The sequence below is a fragment of the Vicugna pacos genome, chromosome 1 (assembly GCF_048564905.1).
Source record: "Vicugna pacos chromosome 1, VicPac4, whole genome shotgun sequence".
In the NCBI taxonomy this organism is placed as follows: domain Eukaryota; kingdom Metazoa; phylum Chordata; class Mammalia; order Artiodactyla; family Camelidae; genus Vicugna; species Vicugna pacos.
Genome location: NC_132987.1, coordinates 76,291,207 through 76,315,122, shown reverse-complemented (window position 1 = coordinate 76,315,122; position 23,916 = coordinate 76,291,207). Strand labels below are relative to the sequence as shown.

The following is a 23,916-nucleotide window of genomic DNA, read 5'->3' as shown; positions in this document are numbered from 1 at the left end:
ATGCTGGCTCCGCTTGGATGCTTGGAGCCTTGGGAGAGACTCTGCAAAGGTCCCTAACCCAGAATATAATTATTTATTAAAAATAACAATAAACCCACTACTTGTTGATATTATAAATGTCTTTTAAAGAATAACTATATTTTCCTAAAATGAATTTAGCCAGAAGACTGGCATTGTTTTACAAATCTTTTGCGATTAACGTCTGGCTTAATAAAGCTGGATTCTTAAAAAAAAGAAAAAACTTCAGAAAATACAATATAGGTCAGAAAATCAGCTCTAAAGGAAGGAAGTTTTAGAGAAGAAATAAAGATAAAATAAAATATTTTTTTCTTATTCTTAATTGATCTAGCACATAACAGTTTGTTCAAAATAAATAAATACATAAGTAAAATGAATGACAGCAGTATTATAAGGAAGAAGTAAGAATTGGGAATACTGTATTACAAGGCACTTGTAATACTCATGAAGTGATATGTTGTTATTTGAAAGAGAACATGGATTATTTGTAATTATTTATTGCAAACTCAAGGGCAAGCACTAATAAAAAGTAGTGAAAGCATAACTGATATGCAAAGAGGGGGAAAATGGAATCAAAATGTTCAACTGAGGTAAAAAGGGAAAGAGGGGAAGATGAAAAAATAAGAAACTAGGGCAAAAAAACAAATATAGATCTTAATCCATCTATATCAATCACTTGAAACACCAATTTGTTAAATGACTAATCCAGAGAATGATAGAATACCCACAGATCTGGGGAAAATATTTGCAAAACTATATCCAAAATAAAAAAAAGAAATCTTAATACTCAATAATAACCAGATTTTTTTTTTAATGAGCAAAAGACCTGAACAGACACCTCACCAAAATATAAAGATGGCAAATAACCCTATGGAAAGATGCTCCGCATCATATGTCACTAGGGAATTGCAAATTAAAAGGAGTTACTACTACACACCTTTTAGAATGGTCAAAATCCAAAGCACTGACAACCCCAAATGCTGGTGAGGATATGGAGCAGAAGGAACTCTCATTCATTGCTGGTGGGAATGTAAAATAGCATAGCCACCTTGGAAAACAGTTTGGCAGTTTCTTACAAAACTAAACACACTCGTGTAATTCAGAAATCATGCTCCTTGGTATTTACCCAAATGAGTTGAAAATGTATGTTCACACAAAAACCTGAACACAAATGTTTATAGCAGCTTTTCTCATAATTGCCAAAACTTGGAAGCAACCAAGGTGCCTTCAATATGTGGATGAATAAATTATGGTACATCCAGACAATATAATATTCAGCATTAAAAAGAAGTGAGCTCTCCAAGCATGAAAAAAACATGGAAGAACCTTAAATACACATTGCTGTGAAAGAAGTCAATCTGAAAAGGCTATTGTATGATTCCAACTGTATGACATTCTGTAAAAAGGCAAAGCTATGGAGACAGTAAGAGGATCAGTGGTCAGGGGTTGAAGGGGAAGAAGTGTTAAATAGGTGGAGCACAGGGCATTTGTATAGGGCAGTGAAACTATTTTGTATGGTGGGTATATGTCATTATACACTGATCAAAACCCCCAGGATGAATGACACAAAGAATGAGACCTAATGTAAACTGTGGGCTTTGAGTGATAATGATGGGTCAATGTAGGTTCAACAACCGTACCACTCGGGTGCAGGATGTTGATAGTAGAGGGCATGGGGAAATGGAGGAGGAGGTAGTGTTTGAGAGCTCTGTTTTCTGAAAGCCTAGAACTGCTTTAAAAATCTATTTATTAAAACAAAACCAGATTATATTCTATATAGCTAATACTTGAAGCAGTAGCAGTCACTCTTTGGTAAACCTTAGCACAGAATCCAGACATTCCCATCTGTACTCAAGGCATCAGGCAACACTGAGGATGGCTAGGACAGAGCACGGCAAACATTGGGATGCAGGTCACTTTAGCTGTGGGATCTCCATATTCCTTTTTGTTTCCTCCCCTGATTACTAATAAGGAGATTGAATCAGTAATCAAAACACTTCCCAACAAACAAAAGCCAGATGACTTCACAGGTGAATTCTAACAAACATTTGGGGTTTTTAAAATTTTGCTTTATTTTATTTTATTTGTGGTATTAATAGCAATAGTAGTTTTTGTTGTTGTTTTCAATAGATTTCTACATTTTTTCTAATTGAAGTAGAATTGGCATATAACATTATATTAGTTGCAGATGTACATATAGTAAATTTGATATTCGTATACACTACAAGTATAGACCATGGTAAGTCTGTCACCATCATTACCATACAGTTACCCCCACTTCACCCATTTTGCCCACCCATCTATCCCTTCCCCTCTGGTAGTCATTTATTTTTTATTAGGACATGGCCCATCTAAGAGGAATGATGTTGATGTGTTCAAACTGCGTTTCTTCTTCTCCCCCAATGCACTTAATCTTTTCATTATTTTTTTATTCCTGTAAAGCAAGTTAGAAAAGAATTTCGAAAAACTGTTAGAATAAGATAGACCATTCCATACCACCCCTTAAAAGTGACCAATAAAATAAGAAATACACAAAATTCTGGGCTTTGAGTAGTTTGCCCCACCATTTAAGGATGGTGGGTAAAAAGATTTTATGTAGTAAACAAAGGAACAAGATTTTCCATTTAGTATCAGGGCTCATATTCTGTATACTATCATTGGTTCTACTTCCTTTATCCTTATACCCACCCTTTCCTTCCCACAGCTTCCCTGATATCCCCTCTCTATTCACACACACTCATGGCTTTTCCATTAAAAATTGAAAAGAAGAAAAAGAGAGGAAGGGAGGAAGAAGGGAGGGAGGGAGGAAGGAAAGAAGGAAGGGAGGGAGGGAGGAAGGAAAGAAGAAAGAAAAGAAGGAAAGAAGGAAGGGAGGGAGGGAGGAAGGAAAGAAGGAAGAAAAGAAGGAAAGAAGGAAGGAAGGAGGAAGGGAGGGAGGGAGGAAAGAAGGAAGGGAGGGAAGAAAAGAAGAAAAGAAGGAAAGAAGGAAAGAAGGAAGGAAGGAGGAAGGGAAGGAGGAAGGAAAGAAGGAAGGGAGGGAGGAAGGAAGGGTGGGAGGGAGGGAAGGAGACAAGCTCCCTTGATATTACTGCCTCAACTATCTGCTATCTCCTATGCTCTGCTCAGGTAGTAGAGATCATCAATATGACCGGTTCCAAGTCCTTCACATGCTCTACTCGGACTTATCACTATCACCTGACCCTCTCAACCTACTCGCATAAAGCCTACCAATGGCATCCCAAATTGACATTCCCAACAGCACTCAATCATAATCTTACCAGGCCTTCTCACTGCCAACCACTTCCTTCTGAACCACTCTATCCGGTGCTTTCTTTTCTCATCTCCCCACCTCTAAATGCACTTTTTCAGTCTCTGTTGCTTACCTGCCACCAATATGCTGATTCTCTTTAAGGTTTCTTTCCTCTGTCCCTTCTAATTCCTACATATTCTTATGTTTAATTTGTATGTTAATGACTCCCGAAGATGTTTCTCTCTAACCCATACTTCTCTCTGAAAGTTAGACCCACATAAAGCATGTCCCACATGACATATTTTTTGCTGTTGAACTGAACTTCTACCTTTCCTCTAATAAGATGGCGTCCTGTCCTCTATACTCCTACAACTCTTAAATTTGGCCCATTCCTCTCTAAATTCTTTGCCAATTTAATCATAAATTATATCTTTCCAGAATTATTAATCTCACCCTGTTTCTAGTCTCCATTGCAAGATTTCAATCTACTTCCTAAAAATAGACCCTTAATTTCCCTTCACATCCATCTCACATCACCTCCACCCAATTCTACCATCAAAAGCTAAATTCTGCACTCATGGATAACAATTAGGAGTTCTATGCCTATAGAAATTCCAAAGCACTGTTTATGTGTGTGTCCAATGTGCATTTTCCTGGATGGAGGGGATGTAATTATCATTATTTTCCCAAAAGAGTCTATGTCCCAAAGGGGACTGAGAAATTATGACCCACAGGCTAACATATAAGGCCTTAATATAGATATGAACCCTTCAATAGTCTGCTCCTTCTCTTCCCAGGCTTATTTGTCAATATAAGATTCAATCATGTCGACTTATTTGCAATCTCTAAGTATGTCATATTCTTCCATTTCCATGTATTGTTATGGATGGTTTCCACTACCAAAATGCCCTAATTGTTACCTAGTAACGGGTAAGCTCTTCCTCAATGCATGTAATTCCTTCTGAAGTGTCCCTGAACTACTCCAATATAGGTACTACCCAAAAATTTCATAGCATCTCTTACTCATTTTCATTCCAGCATACTGCATGGGTTTTGTCTCACGATTTTTTTTATCCCCTCCTAAGTATCCGACACAGAGTAAGAAATCTTAATTTTTTTCTTTCTTAAAACAGATCTGTCTAGAATTGAGGCTGTTAAGGTCCTAACCTATCAAATACTTCGTTAAGATTGTTAAGAAGTCACATTTATCTGAGTTCTAATCCACTACCACTTTGCCTGATCTATATGGCAAAATTAAGAAAACAGTATGTTTGCCCTCTGCCTTCTCCTACTAAATTATTCAGAGACCCACCTAGACATCTACTTTTCTGTGTATCATACTTAGAAAGACACTTAAGGGTTACCTCTTAGCACATTCAGGGCATAACATATTATCTTCCAGGTGTGGGGATGGGAAAGTGCAGGCAGGTAGCAGGAAGAGAGAGATCATCCTCCTGGGAGTGTTCGGTACCCAGGCCTGACCTGCATGGAACTGCAGGCGAACCCAACCTTCTGTGTCTGCCAGGAGAGGCCTGCCGTGGACCACGCACCACCTGACACCTGGGCCGGGGAAAGAGAAGCAACTATAAACTGCTAAGGTCAGGTACCAGCACCCCAATCCAACCCCTCAGCAAGTCACTCTTGATTTTGCTCTTATATTCTGTTGATGAATCATCTGAATGAGAAGCATGAAGAATGCAGAACAAAACACACTATAATCTAACTTCACAAACTACACAGCACAAGGGATAATAATAATTAAGTTTTGGGAAAATCTGCTTTCTGTTCAGGATTTTGCTAAGTGGTTTACATGCATTCAGACATATATTCTTAAGAACGTTAGTAATATTTACCTTCTATTTCCTTTAATTTACAAGTAAGGTAAGTGAAGCTTATATTATTAAAATATCATAATTTTCCCAGAACCAAGACATGGATCTAGGTACTCTGGCTCACAGTCCATTTGCCTAATCACTACCTTGTACTGCCTCAAGTATAGGAAACACGCAAAAGGATCTTTGTTTTAAAGTCTAAGGAAAAATCTGACTGGGGAGATGGGATATTTGAGAGACAACAGAGTAAGTCTTATAGATATCAAGTGTCTGAAATTGAGAGAAAGGAGCAGTCACTGTGGGCTTAACATCTATAAAATCTTCCCAGTCGGGCTGTACAACAAGAGTAGAGATTATGTGCGCTTAGCACAGTTTGCCCCGTGGCCAGGCATACTCCTGGCCCCCCGCAGGTGCTTAGTAACTGCTGAATGAAGAGCAGCTAAAAGGATGAGTAAACCTGAGGTGCTATCAACAGGCCAGTTTCGGCTCTGTCTTCTTTTTAGCTGGCTTCTCTGCGTAATGAACAGTGTGCTTTACCACACAAGTCAGTCCCAAATAAAAGAGGATCCAAGACACTTCTGGAAATGGAGTGGAGAGAGGAAAAGAATTCAAGTCGTGTAAAACAATGACTTTGTGCTGGCCTGAGGTAGGGTCTGCTGGAGATGAAAACAAAAATATCCAAGAGAAAGGAACAGGAAATGGAAAAAGATGAGACTAAGTTATTCTCCAGGTTCCTTAAGAGGACAGGGGACCCAAATATTTGAAGTATGTTGCCTAGTTTTAATATGCCAAGCTGTATCCCATAAGCCTCACGATCGTTCTGTGAAGGAGGGTGGTTGAGATCATTTCATCAGTCGGGGTACCAGCGCTGAGTAAGTAGCTTACGCTGAGTAAGCTGTCAACGTCACATACTTAGGAAGTGGCATAAGACAAGGATTTGATCCAAAGCTGTTTAATTCTAACACCATCTTACTGTGTCACGAAAGCCCTGAGGAAGGGAACGAAAAAGGGAAGACCTTAGGCTGTGGCTGACCACATTATGCTTTCTTCCCACCTTGGACTTGTGCTTAGCGGTGAGGAAGGGTGCCACTCAGTTACCTGACACAGAGAACCATTCAGGCAAACCTCGGCTGTCAGTCACAACATAAGCCCTCGGTGAACCTAATATCCAGTCTGCAGATATTTTAACTAACTCTTTCCCTTTCACTACCATCAGTGTTGGACTAATAAAAGTGCACCTTCTTTCTCCAGCATCATGCTCACTTCATAAGGCTGATCTTACCAGCGGCTTGTGGCAGAAAGGTCTCCACAGAAGAAGGAACCGGGCGTGAATTCACAGCCTTAGACTGAACAGCTCGTGCGGCGATCCTTGCCCATGCTGCCAACATAGCTTCCTGAGCTGAAGTTATCACTTCAACCACGTTGGTCCCTTCCTCCCTCTCACTCCTCTTACTTTTCCCAGTGCTCGCGCTCTTGGTCACCATCTTGTGTTTCCTTGAACATGACTGCAATCTGGCCTCCTGTGATGACTGAGGAACATACTGCAAATGGAATTCACGATGAGCATTCAGGGAAGTACTATGGCCCTAAAGATTTTATCGATTTTATCATTCTTTATACATGACCCATGAATGTTAGTGCGGGAAAGGTTTAGGAATGTTAGTTCCCTTAGAGCAGCAGTTCTAAATGAGGGGGAATTTTTGATTGCTAAAACTCTGTGTAGGGAGAGGGGGTTGACTCTCAGTGGGTAGATGCCAGGGATATTTAGGCTGCTAAACATCCTGAAAAACAGAGCAGGGGGAAGGGTATAGTTCAGTGGTAGAATACATGCCTAGCATGCACGAGGTCTTGGGTTCAATCCCCAGTACCTCCATCCAAAAAAAATATGTAAGTACATGAAGGTAATTACCTTCCCCCATGCCCCCTACAAAAAAAAAAAAAAGAAATCAGAGGGAAGCACCCCCACCCCCCAAAAAACAAAAAGAAATTATTTGGCCCAAAATGTTCAATTGTTTTGGTTGAAAAACCTTGTCTTCATGGTACAACATTTATGGAGGTGGAGGTGGGAGAGGAGGAAAAATTCACAATCAGAACTTAACGTCACCACACTCCTCACTCACCTGATTTTTTCCAGGATAAGCATGTTTCTGAAGTCTCAGATAAACCTCTACTTTCTAGGAGAATTAAGAAGGGAAATAAAAATTAAAAGCTGGCAGAGCTTCCTTCCCATGCTTGTTGCAAGCACCAGAGAGTCCCACCCATGCACTCACCTTTCCATCTGTACTTAAATTAAGTTGTTGGCACCAGTTCCGCAAAGTGTCCCGACTCACTTTGTTAACTGGAGGCAAAGTGGTTGGCAAGGGAAAGATGGGTTTACTACAGCTAGATTTGGGGCATGCTTTGAACTGTTCATTCACTTGAGGAAGATGAACCGATAAAAAAAGAGAGAACCAAAGTAGTAATCATTAAATATTTTTAAAATCTTTTATAATTTTACAGAGTTCTTACTTATTTCTCACCACCTAATTTGCACATATGCATATCAAATATTTTTCCTCATCTTACAAATAAGGTAATAGATTCAGGAATTAAAGGTTGCCTGAGATAACAGCACCATTAAAATGGCAGACCTAGGACTCAGATCCATGCTTTAAAATTCTCAATTCCATGTTTTTCATGCTACATACAGAAACCTGTTTTCTGCAGCCATCAACAACCAACTGGATAGAACATTATGTTGAATTGCTCCTCCAAAATATCTAGATGTTGGACCACAAAATATTAGCTGTCCCTACATAAATAATTAAAACCACCCCAACCAACATGGTCCTCCATTCTGTCATCCTGCCTCATTTTTCTCTACAGAGAAAATATACCCTGTCTCACATCACTTTGCTGAGCTCTAACTTGTCACTATCTACTTCATGTTGAGGTCCCCGTTACTGGGCCCCAAAATAAAATTATTTTGAAAATACATATTCAATGCCTTTATAGAAAGCCCTGAGAATAAGGGTCATGGTATTTGATCAGTAATTATTTACCAAGCAAAAGACTAGATGTTTTTCAAAATTATTTAGTCTCCCAATATTTAGACCAAATTTAGACCAAATACCATATGCTCTTGCTTATATGTGGAATCTAAAAAAAGCCGAACTCAGAAATGGAGAGTTTATTAGTGATTACAAGGAACTTGGGGGTGGAAGAAATGAAGAGATTTGGATCAAAGGGTACAAATTTTCAGTTATAAGATGAATAAGTTCTGGAGATCTAATATATAGCATAGTGACTATAGTTAACAATACTATATTATATTCTTTAAAGTTGATAAGAATAAATCTTAAGTGTTCTTACCACAAGGAGGGAAAAGAGCTAACTGTGTGAGGTGATGAATGTGTTAATTAACTTTCTTTTGGTAATCACTTTGCAATATATACGTATATCAATCATCACATTGTACACCTTAAAATTACACAATTACATAAGGTTATGTGCCAATTATACCTCAAAAAGCTAGGAGAAACTACTTGGTCTTCATAAGAGGTGTGTAAAAAATGTGTTCACTAAAATGGAGAGAAGACTGAGCTTCATGGCTTAAGAATGTGAGCTTATACCTAGCTGCCCCGTAAGATCCTGCTCTGATCGAAGCACTCCACGGACCTATTTTTTGTATCTTCTTACAAGCTAGACAGTACATGATGCTTAGCAAATGAAAAGTATGAGCGTCTGAGAAATCTCTTACCACAGATAATCAAGGTGAGATTTAAGCCAGGTGTTGTATAGTCAAAGGATAGAGGAAGAAAAACCTTACTTTTCCCGGGCTTCCCAGAGCTGGCGGAGCAGCAAACTGAGATAACTCTGTTGTCCTCATACCTTGATCGTTTGTATTCAGTGGCTCCAGGTTGGCTTCTGAAGTTGAAGAAATACCTGGTTCCATTTGATACTCTTCAACAATTTCTTCATTAACTGGAACTAATGTAAGGACCACACTTTCTTCTTCATCTAATCCCTCCTCAAAGAAATTCTGGAAAAGAAAGGGTCAATCATTGATTCTCATTGGATGCTGTGCAACTAAAATGTTTACTTTCATGATGAATAAACTGAGAAGCGGCAGGGGCAGCGGTGGAGGGGGTATAGGTAAGTGGTTTAGAGCGCAGCTTAGCTTGCATGAGGTCCTGGGTTCGATCTCCAGTACCTCCATTCTAACAAAAAGAAGTGAAAAAACTGAGAAGCCAATAGTAAGATAGAAAGACGATTGAGGTTTCTTGAATTTGATTTTGATTAGTGAACCCTCTATTAGATAAGGGAAGCAATGAGGAAGTGGGCAAAAGCAGATTTACATATGGGTGATAAGCGGAAATTAAAGGCCAGCGCTTGGTTTGGGGAAACCGTTTCCTACATGGCCTTCCTCTCCAACAGCTAAAACTCCAAATACCTTCATTTTAGCTCCTAAATCTGTATGGAAGGTGTTTCTGCCTTGCCATCTTCTTTCATGTGTTCCAAGCTGTCATCAACTTTCACTGGCAGGTGTAATAATCTCCTGTTATTCCCAAACCCATTCTAACTCCTCTCTGCAGACAGCTCTCCTGTTTGTTTAAAATATTTCAGTGGCTTATCATTGCTATTCAAGTTAAAGATAAAACTCCCTCATGTAACCTGCAAATTCTTGAACAGTCAGCCCCTGCCTACCTTTCCAGTTTAAGATCCCTGAACTTTCTGAGCTTCAGCCATACCAACCTTATTTCAGCCTCATGACATGAGGGGAGCAAATATATGTTTTACTCTCCATTGCAATCACAGGGCTCACACAGTGCCCAGCAGAATGGACATTTAACGTTCTTTTAATGATTTAATGAATAAGAGACAATGTGGATAAGTAGAGACTGACTTCACTGGTTTTGTACAGTACACATACACTGTGGTAGGAGCTTTCTGTGTCTCTCTCATTTAATCCTATAACATACTTGTAGTAATTTGTTAGCTTTCCTACTTTACAAATTAGTCAGCTGACTGTCAGAAATTAAAGGACCAATGCCGTAGTCACATACGCTTAAGTTTCTTAGCTTCCTCTCAAGTCCATTCCAGCCTTGTTGTAATACTCCTCTCAGAATGGCTAAGAGCTGATGGGCCACGTCCTTCCCCCTGCCTAATCTCTTCAATGACTTCCCCTCGCTCTTATGCTTTCAGCGATTTTGCATTTGCATGGCACTTTTTCAAAGCACTCCTGTACATTCTTCACTGGTCAGCTTTAAAAAAATTGACATTATGGGGGGATTAGAGGTAAGTGGGGACTCAAAGCAGCTAGATGACTTGCCCATAATCATATACTAAATATTGACCAATTTAGTCCTCTAGCCTGGAATAGAGGTCCTTGTAAATACCTATGAAATTTATTCAATTTATTTTCTCCTCTAGTCCAGGACTACCCAACCCTAGCCAGGAACCCATTTGGTACCAAGGCCATTGGAAAGTTAGTTACTTCATACACGCAGAGGAAAGAAACCAACTAGTCACTTCACTTTCGGACCTTATCCACATTACCCTACCTCACTTTCTTTTTCCTGTAGCTCTCCATTTCTTTACCGTTTTATCTTGCCCAGCTACAACACGACTTTCGACAAAATGACTCTTACTTTGGAGCAAAAATATTTAGTTTCTCCTTTTCACTTTCACACAAGTATATACAAAGCCACAATCGTGTGAAAGAAAAGTAATAATCCTCAGCCACAAAAAGGAATTGAAATAATGCCACTTGCAGCAATATGGATGGAACTAGAGATTATCGTATTAAGTTAGAAAAACAAATATCATATAATATCACTTACATGTGGAATCTAAAAAAAGATACAAATTTTATTTACAAACCAGAAATAGACTCAGGACATAGAAAACAAACTATGGTTACTAAAGGGGAAAGGGGGAGGGGGGCTAAAATAGAAGTTTGGGATTAACAATTACACATTACCATATATAAAACAGATAAACAACAAGGACCTACTGTATAGCACAGGGAACTATGTTCAATTTCCTGTAATGAGCTATAATGGAAAAGAACCTGAAAAAAATATACATATATATGTATATGTATAACTGAATCACTTAGCTGTACACCAGAAATTAACATTTATAAAATCAACTACAATTCAATTAAAAAGTTTTTACCCCCCAAAAAATTATTACATTGGAAAAAAAAAGAAAAGTAATAATCCACTTGCAAAGAGGAGGTTCCCAGTTGGAGATTTCTTACATTCAGAAAGACTCATGACAAGAGGGAAATACGGGGGTTGGGAATAGCTCAGTGGTAGAGCGCATGCTTAGCAGTGCTGGGTTCAATCTCCAGTACCTCCGTTAAAAAAAAAAAAGAAAGAAAGAAAGAAAGAGGGAACTATAAGTGAGCTCTGGAAAGGCTTTAAAAAGTGAACCTGAGGGGAGGGTATAGCTCAAGGGGTAAAGCACATACTTAGCATACACAAGGTCCTGGGTTCAATCCCCAGTACCTCCTCTAAAAGTAAATAAGTAAAAAAATTATCAAGTAAATAAGTAAACCTAATTATCTCTCCCCTGTCTCCTCAAAAAAAAAGAAAAAAAGGTGAATCTGGCAAAATTATTTATATTCAAACTAAACTTACCTTCTCGTAATCTGAGCAGTCCATTTAGAGGAACTCAGAGAAAAGCAAAGCCAGCAACGTTAAGGATATCTGCAGTTCAGTCGTTTTTAACCTGAGGGTTTCTAGCCCTCCTTTTATAAGCAAATGTCTCCTTCTACTTCCTGTTTCCCAGAAGAGCTGTTTCCATCTTCCTCTTTTTCTCCTGCCTCTTAATCTGACAGTCTGATAATATCATCAGTTTTTTATCTAATCTTGTCTATTAGGTGAGAGTTAAATTATTGGGGAATTAATATCATTCTTAATTTTTAAAAAAATTTTGGTCTTTACTCCTTTAAGGCGAGACAAGAAAACTGAAAATGACAAACAGTTGCTGACAAGTTACAAATGAATAAACAATATTTGTAAACAATATTGGTGATGAATTTAATGATGTTTTGTAGCAGGAACAGGAGATTTAGAGGTATTTTATAGTTGATTTATACCCATGGGTGTGTCACTCACTGGGAGATTAGATTTAGATTGTAAGGGCTGGATAACATGATCTCTCCTAGATCTAGTTCTAAAAACAAAATTTAAGCTTGCAATAATGGTGAGCTGAGTAGAATGGAAGGGATTGGCTGTTCAGAATAAGAACAGCAAGAGCCAAAACACTAAGGCAAGTGATACACTAATGAATGCAGGAGAAGAAACTGCAAGAACTTGGGGACTGCTTGAAGATAATGTTGGAGGCAGGATATGACAAGGCATGATGCTGGAGAAGTCACAGATGTTTTCATTGGCCACTCTAGGAGCCAGAATTACTAAAGGAAAATATTCACAAACAACATGGCAGCACTGGAATCCACTGGTCTCATAGTGGCCTTTCTCTGCCACTAGGAGAATAACCTGGTCCATCAGTCTCAGGACCCAGAGAGCCTGGGTGAGTTTAATTTAGTACTATATCATATTCAAAGTGCCAGGGAGTTAACTGAAGAGTTGATTGGAAAAATAAACTATAATACTCCACCGCAGACCTTCAGAATCAGATCCTTGAGGGCAGGACCCAGGAATCTGTGCTTCAACAAGCCCTCAGGGTAGTTCTTCTGCATCTAAAATCTATCAACATTGTCTAGATCAGGGTGTGACCAAATGGTTTTGGATTAGGCAGACTATGGCTGGAATCCTGGCTCCTCCCTTCCAGGAAAGAAACTGAGTCTGCAGTGGAGATTCAACCCAGAAAGCACTCCTCTCCCAACTTGGGTGTGGCCCCACCTGACAAGTTTTTTTCTGGATGATTTAGAGAGGAGTTGACCTGGTAGCCTGAACTGATTCCAGTGCTTTAGGTTAGGATAGAATGTAAGTGGGAAGACCATTTGTTAGTTTCTTTTTAAAGCATTTATTATAATATAATTATTTTATTTATTTTCTTGGGTTTTTCCTCCTGCTTTTTGAAGTTATTACATTACAGGAAAGTTCAAACATAAAAGTAGACAGTAATGTCACCAACCCTCATGGAGCCATCCATCATCCAGCTTCAATAACTATTGATTCCCTGCCAGTCTGATTTCATCTAAATCACCATCTAGACACCTCTCCTGGGTTATTTTGAAGGCAGTACCAGACCTCATACTTTTCACTTATAAATTCAGGGGGAAAAAGTCTTTCTCTAACTATAATCACAATATCATTTTCATATCTAAAAATAATTTGAAATAGTTATTTAATATTATCCAACTATTCAGACTATCTAAATACCTAGCAGTATTTAAATATGCAATTGTCTCATATACTTTCCCCCATTTTCTTGTTTTAACAATCTGTTGGAATCAGGATCCAGATAAGGGCTACACACTGTTGTTAGATACATGCCTTAAATTTTCTTTAATCTGAATATTCTCCCTCTGTTTTTTATTTTCCTCACAAATTTTGTTGTTGTTGTTGTTTAAGGACTTATGTGAATTTCCTGTAGTTTTCTATCTGGATTTTGCTAAGTTCATTTATTCCTCCATTTTAGGGTATTCTTTTGTCCTCTGTGTTTACTGTAAAAGGGCTTGACCAGATTCAGCTCAGGGACTGATTCTGTTGTTGTTGTTTTTTTAACAAGGACACTTTCCTTTCTCTTCATTCATCTGACTCCTTTAAACTTATTTTTAATTGAAGTACATTTGACATGTAACATTGTGTAAATTTAAACTATACAACATATTATTTGATTCATTTGTATATCATAATACTATTGCCTTTGTAGCAATAATTAGCATCCTATTACTCTTTAAGGTTAAATGCCAATTTCCTGAAGGGACCCTAAAAGAGTTTGCTCTTGTTACTCTCACACGTTTCCTTCATGTAATTCATTTAAATGTGTAAATCTGTATATATTTCCAATTTTGGTTATTTAACTTCATCTCCCCTAACATACAGCAGACACCAGAGAGCAGTGGTCTCCCTGGAGCATTGCACTGTGTCTGGCTCAGAACAGAGACTAGATCAATGCTAGTGATTCATACTGCATCAGCTTCCACTTTTCCCCGTCATGACACCAATCCCCTTTTGTGCTGCTGCTCTGAAGAATAAGGTGAACACTGATAACAGACTGACCTGACTCTCCTACCAGACTGTGACACTCTGAAGTTCTCAGACTCATCTTTATTCTCCCCATGCTCAGCTCAGTGCCTGGGCAGAGAAGACTCTTAATTAGGTGCAACAAAGGACTTTTAAATCATGTTGAACCAACTTCAGTTTCAGGCTCAGTATATACCTCAAAACTCAAAAGCAGCCACTAATGGATGCTAAGCTATAAAAAATAACCTAGACTGTAAGGTACAGATTTTAAAAAGAAAGAAAAAATTGTTTATGAATATTAGCATCCTAATATTTATTCCAATAATAGACAATGGTTCTGAAATAAAAATGAATTACCTATTCCAAATGTATTTTATTTACTATATTGTAAATTAAATATTTAAATGCATGTGTTTCTTGTTTAGATAAGTGCTTTTCAAAAGCTTTTTTTTTTTAATGAGAGAAACATGCTCTATAATAGTAAATGTTTGTGGAGCACTAATACAAAACATAAAAGTGGAGCAACTCTGATTGAAAATTAAAAGCCCACAAGACATCCCACAGAACCCTTACTTTCTAAGGAACAGTTTAGAAATTCTGGTTCACCATCTTTACCAAGTGGAAGGAACAGCTACTGAGTTCTTCAGTTTTCTGAGTAGAAAATGAAAGTTGCACTCTGAAAAATGTTCTCAAGTTTGCCATGTCCTTCATTTCAAGAAATTCCCACTTTCGAGAACTATTGAAAATTCATTTCTACTTTAAAGCAGTGGTTACAGATCTTCACCTTCTGATTGAGAATAAATGAGCATTTTTGCTTTTTTTCTTTTGAGAAAATAACTCCTGTATCATGAAGCAACAGTCATGACTAGGAGAATCTTAAATTCAGAATCCAGATCAGTAGGGTCTCTCCTCTGTTCTATATAAATCAGAGCAGGTGATTAGGACAGAGCACAGTGTCTGGGGAAATAAGACAGGGAGAACAACTTTTGATGAATGGACAAGGATTTGATTTGGCTGTAGATTCTCCAATAATAGTTGCAAATTTAGGTTTAACGCCACCAGCAATTACCCTTGGCAAGTCAAACCAAGTTTTTTCCCATCCTCCTCTTTCCATATTAAATCCATATTGCATTTTCAAGATCTGTTTCCTTTGAGACAGATGGAGTGCACGTGAAACATGTTGGAGCTGGAAAGCTCGATTCACATTGTCCTCTTGAAGTGGCTGCCAATTGGTGCGAAGAAATTTTGGACTCCTGAGCAATTGCCACTCTATGAGGACTGTGAATGACACAGGATGGGGACTCAGGCCAAGCAAAGCAAACTGAAGTCACTCCCTCCTAAGTCCCTAGAAGTCACTCACTTTCTGAATTTTCTACCTCTCACTCTTTACAAGTTCTACCTAACTAGCACACAAACATTTTTAGCTCGTCCCACTTAAAACAAAACACACGTCTCTTTTGACGCTATCATTTTACTTACCTACTACTCTCTCCCTTCTTTGACTGTTCAAATTTTTTAACGTAACTTCTTACTCTATCTAGTTCCTTTCCATTCTGGTCTCATGGTTTTTCTGGCTTCTTTTCCCCACCTGACTCCTAAAACACTGCTGTCCCATGGGGTTCATTTCTCTACCCTTGATCATGCTTCATGCTTTCCTAGAGCAGACTCACCCATTTTTCCAAATTCAGCTTCCACCTACATGCTGACTCCCATATATGTATTTCTAGCCCAATCTTTTTGTCTGCATTATTGACCCAAGTTTTGGAGTATCCTGCATACACTTCAGCCATATTAGAAAACTAAACTCAGGGTCATTGCTATCAACTTTCACCTTCTGTATTCCTTCTCTTTTGAGATGTATTATTATCCATCGAGTAATCTAAAGGCAGGAACATAGCAACTACTTACGAGACTCCTCCTTACACTCCAAAAGGTCAAAGTCCTACAGGTCAAACATGTACACAACTTGCTTGATTTTGTCTCTCCTGTGATTCTACTGCCTTTGCCTTATTTATTGTCTCGAGCATCTCTAATCAGTTGTTGAAATCTCTCACTGACCATATTACCCCCGAGCCGATCCATTCTTGATGCTACAAAATACTGATTATATGCTACCTCAAGCCGAGTCATGACTAGGGGAACATAGGATCTATGCACAGCAGGGTGGGATAGGAACCAGTTCCAGGGGTGGCCTTCCCACTATGGTAGCTCTTATCCCACAGGCCAAGGACCCAATGTGGGGTTACTTCAACTGTCAAGTGTATCAACTCCAATGGTACATTCAGAGACTGGGAAAATCATCCCTGGGTTTGTTCATAAAACCAGTGGGCCTCCTTTAGCCAGGTCTCCAGTTATAATTGGACTCCTTTACGCCTCCAATCTAACAAAAAGGGGAGCATGGTGACAATTTGAGTATCAAAGTCAATTCATAGCCTGTGTCCAATAGTCCTCAAAATGTCTCATTTCTCTTTTCCAGTGTACAGTCACATGGTTAACTGGCTATTTCCCTTTGAAGGAAGGACTGGGGGAATCAGTATAAGAAATACTTGTTGTGGTGTTTACAGAGTCCTTCTTGCCAAGAAGCCAGCCATCTCATTACCTAGTGGGTACTGGATCTGGAAATTAGCTCAGGTCTGAGAGCTGAGCAAAAGATTGTGACTTCTTACTAGAGTGCTCTCAGCCTCCTGCTCCTTCATTCTTGATTTCTGATTGTAGATGTTAAGATGCATCCTTTTCCACAATAGTTACATGTATCAAATCATTATGTTGTACACTTTAAACTTGTACAATGTCATATGTCAATTTTATCTCAGTAAAACTAGGAAAAATTAGAAGTGTTTACTTTCCAAAATTGAAAAAAAAAAAAAAAGAATAGAAGCACCCTTGCTGGCTGCCCATCTACTTCACCCCTAGGGACGCCATGCTCTGTTAGCCATCTCCACAGCCCCCTGTGAATAAAGCCCACTTGGCTGCCCTCCAGCCCTCCTGGCCCTTGCAGCCTGCTGGTTTCTGCTGGTTAAGTGCCACCATCTGACTCATTTACTTCAAGGACCATCATCCCCAGAATGACACTAATAAGCACAGTTCCACGACTGCCTCACCTACCATCAGCCTTGTCTTCAGAGGACCACTGACCTTCTCAGCATTCCTGGCACCCCTTCTGCAGCATGTTTCTGATGGCCTCGGTGGACGCTGGGGAATACCTCAGGTGGGTGTCCGGAGTCACATAACTTGTTCATCTTTGCAGGCCCACTTTCATCGGCCTCTTTACTCCTTCCTCTGTCCTCTGCCAGGGCAGCTTGGGCATTTATACTTTGCTCAGTGCTGGCTGTCACTTTCCCCAGACCTCTCAGAAGCATCCTAGCTGTGAATTTGTCCCATCTCCTAGGATCCTTGCTAGAATCTTAAATCCTGAAAAAGGAGTAATTGTCCCCCAAGACTATAAATTCTTGCTTATCTAGTGTTGTATTCCAGCCCTTTTGATCAGTTGCTTTCAAAATGTAACCCAAGAATTACTCCCCTAACTCCTGCCAGTACATTGGCTAATGTCTGTAAATTCCTCCCTTGCCAGGCTCATCGCTCCCTTAGCTGGGTTTTGAGAATTTAATTCTCAGTTATTGGCCTACTGGCTGGGAGAGGAGTTTGGAGAATTTTTGAAGGGAGCACCTGTTACTGTTACCTTTGATGGGGAGGGACCTGTGCAGCATCCTCCAGCATACAAGTTGTGTTTGTTCTTACTAGGGAACTGAGGACCAGCTCTGCAAAGTCTGAGAACTCATAGGGCTCTACAGAACTGACACTCCCAGGGACACCCACTCCACTATCTCTGCCTGATGTTTCAGGGTCTGAGATTTTTCCCAGTCAGGCTGCTGACTTTAGCATAACAGACCTGCCTTTGCTAAAATTGTAAGTCTCTGTAGCTCTCCAGCTTTAGCTATTAGAGCTTTTGTCTGCTGTTCAGCTGTGTCTGTTCATCTAACATCAGGAGGAATGGGCCTCTGTAATTTACTAGGGGCCCTTTGGCTTGCACATACATCTCATATTTAGTCTTCCAATACTTGTTAATGGCCTTCAGCTTCTCATTATCCCATTGATGGACATTAATATGACTTACCAATAACCAGCCAACTCCACTATCTTTATAGGCCCTTTACACCTATATTTTCCAAATGTCTGAATTATTGCATTTGCAAGGGCATTCCCCAGTGGGACATTTTTCCAGGTCACCTCCAGTGAAATCTTCAGCAGTTGGACCACTATCACATCCCAGGGACTATCCATCTCCGACATAGCACTCGGAATGCGGTCCTTTTGTGTTCACCAGCAGTTCAGTGAGCCAGTTCCCGAATCTCATCTTATCATCTGTTTTCTCCTAACTACTCCTGGCACAATATGTATTTGTTCACGTCTTCCAAGAAGCTGATGCCAAGCAGGGATTAGGTGTGCAAGAGACTTGCTGTAGAAAACAATTGGGAAGGAAAATAAGAAGAGAGCTGGGAGGCTGGGAGAGCTGTCAAACCATGATGAAGCTCTGACCCCTGTGCAGGATTGGGAAGGGAGTCTGAGTAGGAAGAGTCTTGAACTGCAGTGCAGTTCTAAGAAAGTTTCAGCAAGGCTGATAAGGAGTCCTTGAGTCTAAGCCACAAGCATGACCTTGCTTTAGAATCCCTGATACACTCAGTGGCTAGGAATAGCGGCTGGGAGTTACATGAGCCTCATAGCAGTGGAGTTGAAGATGGGGCCACTGACCCATCACTCTCTCTGCAGTACAGAGCTGAAAGGCATATCTGCGTGATCACCACACCGTAATGCTATACGTCCTTTGATTGACTGCCTTGAAGAAAGGGAAGAGAAATAGGATATACTCGGGGTGGGGCACTCTTCTTCTGAGCACATCAACACTTTATACTTCCCTCTAAAATTATAATTAGACTCCATGAGAAAAGAACAGAGCCAAATCTCTTGGCTTAGAAATCAGTTCAGGAATGAACATTGACATCTGCCAATAGAAAGTTAGCTATGGCAAATGGAGAGATGATTTATAGAAAACCATTTTCAACCTATGGACTGTTAAATGGTAAATGGCTTGTTCAGTTACTTCCTTTCTAGTTGCAGCTAGTTAAAACTGAGCTTCTTACTTCTTCCTGACCAGCGCTGACTATTATCAGCCTTACTAGAGACTTTCTGGGTCCAGGGCTCACACGTGGCAGCAACAGTAGCTAGGGCGACTGCTAGCTATCACAGGGGTTGTCAGGTCTGGACCCTTTCCTTGAATGTAGCATAGCTGTACAGTCCCTTGGTCTGAGTTACTTATCACACAACTTTAAGCCTTGTCCAGGTGGTGGTGATCACTCCCATCTCCTCTCTTTTAGGTCTGCGCTGAGGCATTGCTGAACTGGCTAAAAATCAGGTCTTTCTCTCTCTCACTTTTTTCCTTTTCTTTCTTTTTTTTTTTTTTTTTTTTAGTTTTTGGTTTTAGTTGAGGTATACATATACATATATTTTTTTTTCTTCCAGTTTTACTGAGATAATATCAGCTGTCTTCTCCAATGGACCATTTCTGCTGAGGTGAGTATATTCTGCAAACAGGTCTCTTGATCAGTGTCCAAAAGTGAGGGTACCACTACCATTTAAAAAAAAAATGAATGTTAGTTATTTCAGTAGTTCAAAATGGAGTATAGAGAGAGGGATATATGGAAATAGAGACCAAGAATAATGTCTTCCCCTTCTTTATCTCTCTGCTTTCTCTGTCCTTGCTTCATACCAAAATTAGGCAAAATGATTAAATGTAAGAATTATGACTTTATACAATTACTGCCTCCCTAATAAGTGATTTTTTAAAAATATGCATGTTTACACAGTCTCTCATAAATTGCTTTTTGTTTCTGTAGAAAATAAGAGGGAAATAAAAGTTAATAAAAGGATGCAGCACAAATTCTGAGCAGCACAAATTCCCAATTTACTAACCTTGCTATCAGTACTCAAATTATGTTATTGGCACCCTCTACATAAAGTGTCTCAAGCTAGCCCATCTATAAGAGGCAGACTGGTCGGCAAGGGAAGTATTCTATTTGGGGCAACTTAACATTGAAGAACAGAAGCTAAGACAGAATTTAATAAAACAGTCATAAATAGCATTTGCATAGACCTTCAATTTATGAAGTATATTATATATAGTGTCTCATTAGTCCTTAAATATTATTATCATTGCTATTTAAGTAACAGATGCTGAATATCAATCAGTAACTAAAATAGCAGAGCTGGTCTTAAACCTAGATTGTAGACTTCTTACTTCCTTAATCTTTGCAGGTCATTAACACTTTACCCAACATGCATGTGTGCTATCTTTTTCTTTTTTATAGCCTCCACCCACAGGTCAGATCATTACATTAGATTGTAGTTGAGATACGTTAACCATCTAGGGAAATGAAGTCTTAGAATTTAACAGAGTTGACCACTATTTTCATTTTACAAGACCCTCCATACTACATACAAATCACCTGCATTCCGTTACTGCCTTCTACTTGTCAGAACTCCTTACACACTCCTGCATTCTACTTAAGGCTAGATACTTTCTCACAGATGAACACACTTAAATGTATTCTTCTTTCAAAATATAGCTATCCCAACACGTTATATAGCACAATAACAAATACCATTTTTTGGAGTTATTCCATCCTGTTGTCCCTGCAATATACTGCTTTCCCCATTCCTCATTGGCCCAGAAAATTCACCAAAATCCTTGTAGGATTTTTGTTGCAAAAAGTGACAAGCTGAATCTAAATTAATAAGAAAACAAACAATTTAACAACAAAAAAGAGAAAAATACTTTGCTGCTTCATCAAGAAGCTGTATGGAGAGTAAACTAATACAATTAAGATACCACCATACACCTATTAGAATAGCTAAAATTTTAAAGTCTGATCATATCAAGTGTTGATGAAGATACAAAGCAAGTGGATATCATTTATTTCTGGTGAGAATACAGTGTGTCACAACCATTTTGGAAAACAGTGTGGGAGTTTCTTGAAAAGCTAAATGGATACTTAGCATTTAATTCAGCAATCTTCTTCCTTGGATATTTACCCCCAAATGAGTGAAACTTGAATGTTCACACAAATAAAAACTATATATGCAGGTTTATAAAGGGCTTATTTATAATCACCAAAACCAAGAAATTACCAAATATCCTTCAACTGGTGAACAATGTAGGAGCAGAAAACTCTTCCATGTACTTTGGCTGGTCTCATAATTAAACTGACATCAGACAGATTAACAGAAGAAAACCAAATTTTCTATGTGTGGGAGCCTCATTAAAATATACTGCTCCCTGTCAGTCAGGTAACTAAGGCTTATGTACCACCCGCCAGAGTCTAACCCACCAACCTCTCTTGCTAGGCGTAAATACCTGCCTAACCGGTCTTCTCTAGCGCACGCCCTCTTCCCTCTCACCCTTTCTCCACACTGCAGGCAAAAAATCTTTGCAAAATGCAAATCTGATATTTCAGCCTAGCTCCTTGAACTCCTAAATGGCTTCCCTGTATTTTTTAAGATAAAGAGAAAACAAAGGCTTTCTCTTGTCTGGCCTTCCATTCCTTTCCAGTCTCATCCAATATCTATGTTCCCTGGTTCTGAACTCCCAACACACTGGCCTTTTAGTTTTGTTACCCATCTCAGGAGCCTCCCAGACCCTTTCAACCAGCTGGAATGTCCTTTTTTTTTTTCAATTTAACTCTTACTTGCCCTAGATTCTGATGTCAGCTCAAAACTCTTTCTCAGAGAAAACCATCCCTTAGGTGATGGACTCAGAAATGAGAAGTAACACCTTCTGGAGTGATTTACTTCCTCCAGGCCATTCAATTCTAGGCATTCCGGGCCATGAACAAAGATGACTTCAAGCTAATTCTTCTAAGGCCCATTTTCTTCATTTTGTCCCCTCACTACTGGAAGTTCTTTCTCTTCTTATCTTTCAAAAACTGCCGGTTTACAGCTATATCCTTCAGGTAATGGTGACTGAAATGTTGTGCGATTACTGTTGTTCTTATGACCTTTGGCCTCCATGGTCTAAAACAGGAGGGTGAAAGTGGGTGGGTAGAGCTCAGTAATAGGGCATGCTTAGCATACAAGAGGACCTGCCTTCAATCCTCGGTACCTCCATTAAAAACCAAAAAAACAGGAGGGTGGGGCATGGGGTGGGGACACAATTCCTGCTAAGCAATGTAAACAGAATTTACTAGAGAACTTCTAAAATAGTATTTTGGAGGGAATTAAACATGACACTTAAGGAGGAAATAGAAAATAGAATGCTGGGTGCTTAACCCAACAGAGAAACTTTTTCTTTCTAAGAGGTAACTCACAGAAATTTTCCCGGAGAATATTGAGTAAAATTAGATAGAATTTAGTAATAAATTAGATAGGACAGAAGTTGATGTTTTAATGTTGATTCCTAAATAACCTGCAATCCATCTCCTTTTATACTTCACTTCAAACCTTTTCATTCCTCATTCACGAAATGTTTACTGAGCACCAACTATGCGTCACAGGCTGTTCTAGGAGGTTGTGATACCTAAGTGCACAAAACTGACAGAAATCCTTTTTTATACTATTAGAGAAAGAGAAACAGTAAATAACAAATTAACATATTAAGTTAGAGGAGATGTGTGATGAAAAAACAGAAAGTAGGGTAAGGGGGACTCAGGGGTGGAGAAACAGCTTATGATTTTGATAGGGGTTCAGAGTATGCCTTTTCGACAAAGTAAAATTCAAAAAAAGACTTAGTAGATTTACCATATTGACATGTGGGTGCATTTCCAAGCAACAAGGCCCTAAGGAGAGAGTGTATTGGTCATAATCAAGAACAGCAAAGGCAGGATGCCGGAGATGAGGCCAGAGATGAAGGGGCATGGACGCTGTACAAGACACTTTTTAGGTAAGGCCTTGGAGGGCATTACAAGGACTTTGGTTTTTCCTCTGAGTAAATGAGATCCACGGGAGGGTTTTGAGCAATGTCATGATCTGACTCACATTCCAAAAGGATCATTTCACATATACAAATGAGAACTTTTTATTGAAATTTTTTCAAACACAAGTTGGTATAACACCTGTATTTTCTGTACCTCACTGACCAACTGTGAATGATTAATGCAATATTCTTTCTGTGTACTCTGTGTCTATAATCCTGTATAACCACAACACAGTTATCACAACCAAGACATTTAATATTGCTACAGTATTGCTCAATATCCAATCAACATTAAAATTTCCCCAATTATTCCCCAAACACCCCTTTTACTAGGGGAACTATAATTTATCTTTCAATCAGGACATTAAAAAAATTATATATAACTTACACACAGGTAGAACATAGACATCTTAAGTGCATAGCTCTGTGAATATTTACACATGGATACGCCTAAGTAACTGTCCCCCAAAACAAGGTAAGCTCACTCACTTATGCCGAGACAACAGGGATAACCAGGACTGATTGCTTGTGAATAGATTCATATTAAATCTTTCTGGCAAGAATATTATCAGTGACCTATTTGTATCACATCAAAACACACTTCTGTTTGTATCATTACCTGGTAATGATGAGTTTGCTTATTTGGTTAAGGTGTACGTAACCAAATTTCAGTTTCTGTCTATAGGCCTCATCATGCCCAATGTAGAA

The 23,916-nt window shown here is 39.1% G+C and overlaps 1 protein-coding gene across 1 annotated transcript; it reads right to left on the bottom strand.

The window, feature by feature from the left end:
- Positions 1–2,121: 2,121 nt before the first annotated feature.
- On the bottom strand, positions 2,122–23,914 carry DPPA2 (developmental pluripotency associated 2). Its single transcript, XM_072968017.1, has 7 exons — positions 23,828–23,914; positions 8,971–9,121; positions 7,371–7,516; positions 7,221–7,274; positions 6,383–6,641; positions 4,633–4,828; positions 2,122–2,452 (listed from the first exon to the last, which is right to left on the bottom strand). Exons 2-7 carry the CDS (start codon positions 9,032–9,034, stop codon positions 2,344–2,346), a joined length of 828 nt encoding a protein of 275 aa, XP_072824118.1. The 5' UTR covers positions 9,035–9,121; positions 23,828–23,914; the 3' UTR covers positions 2,122–2,343.
- Positions 23,915–23,916: the final 2 nt, after the last annotated feature.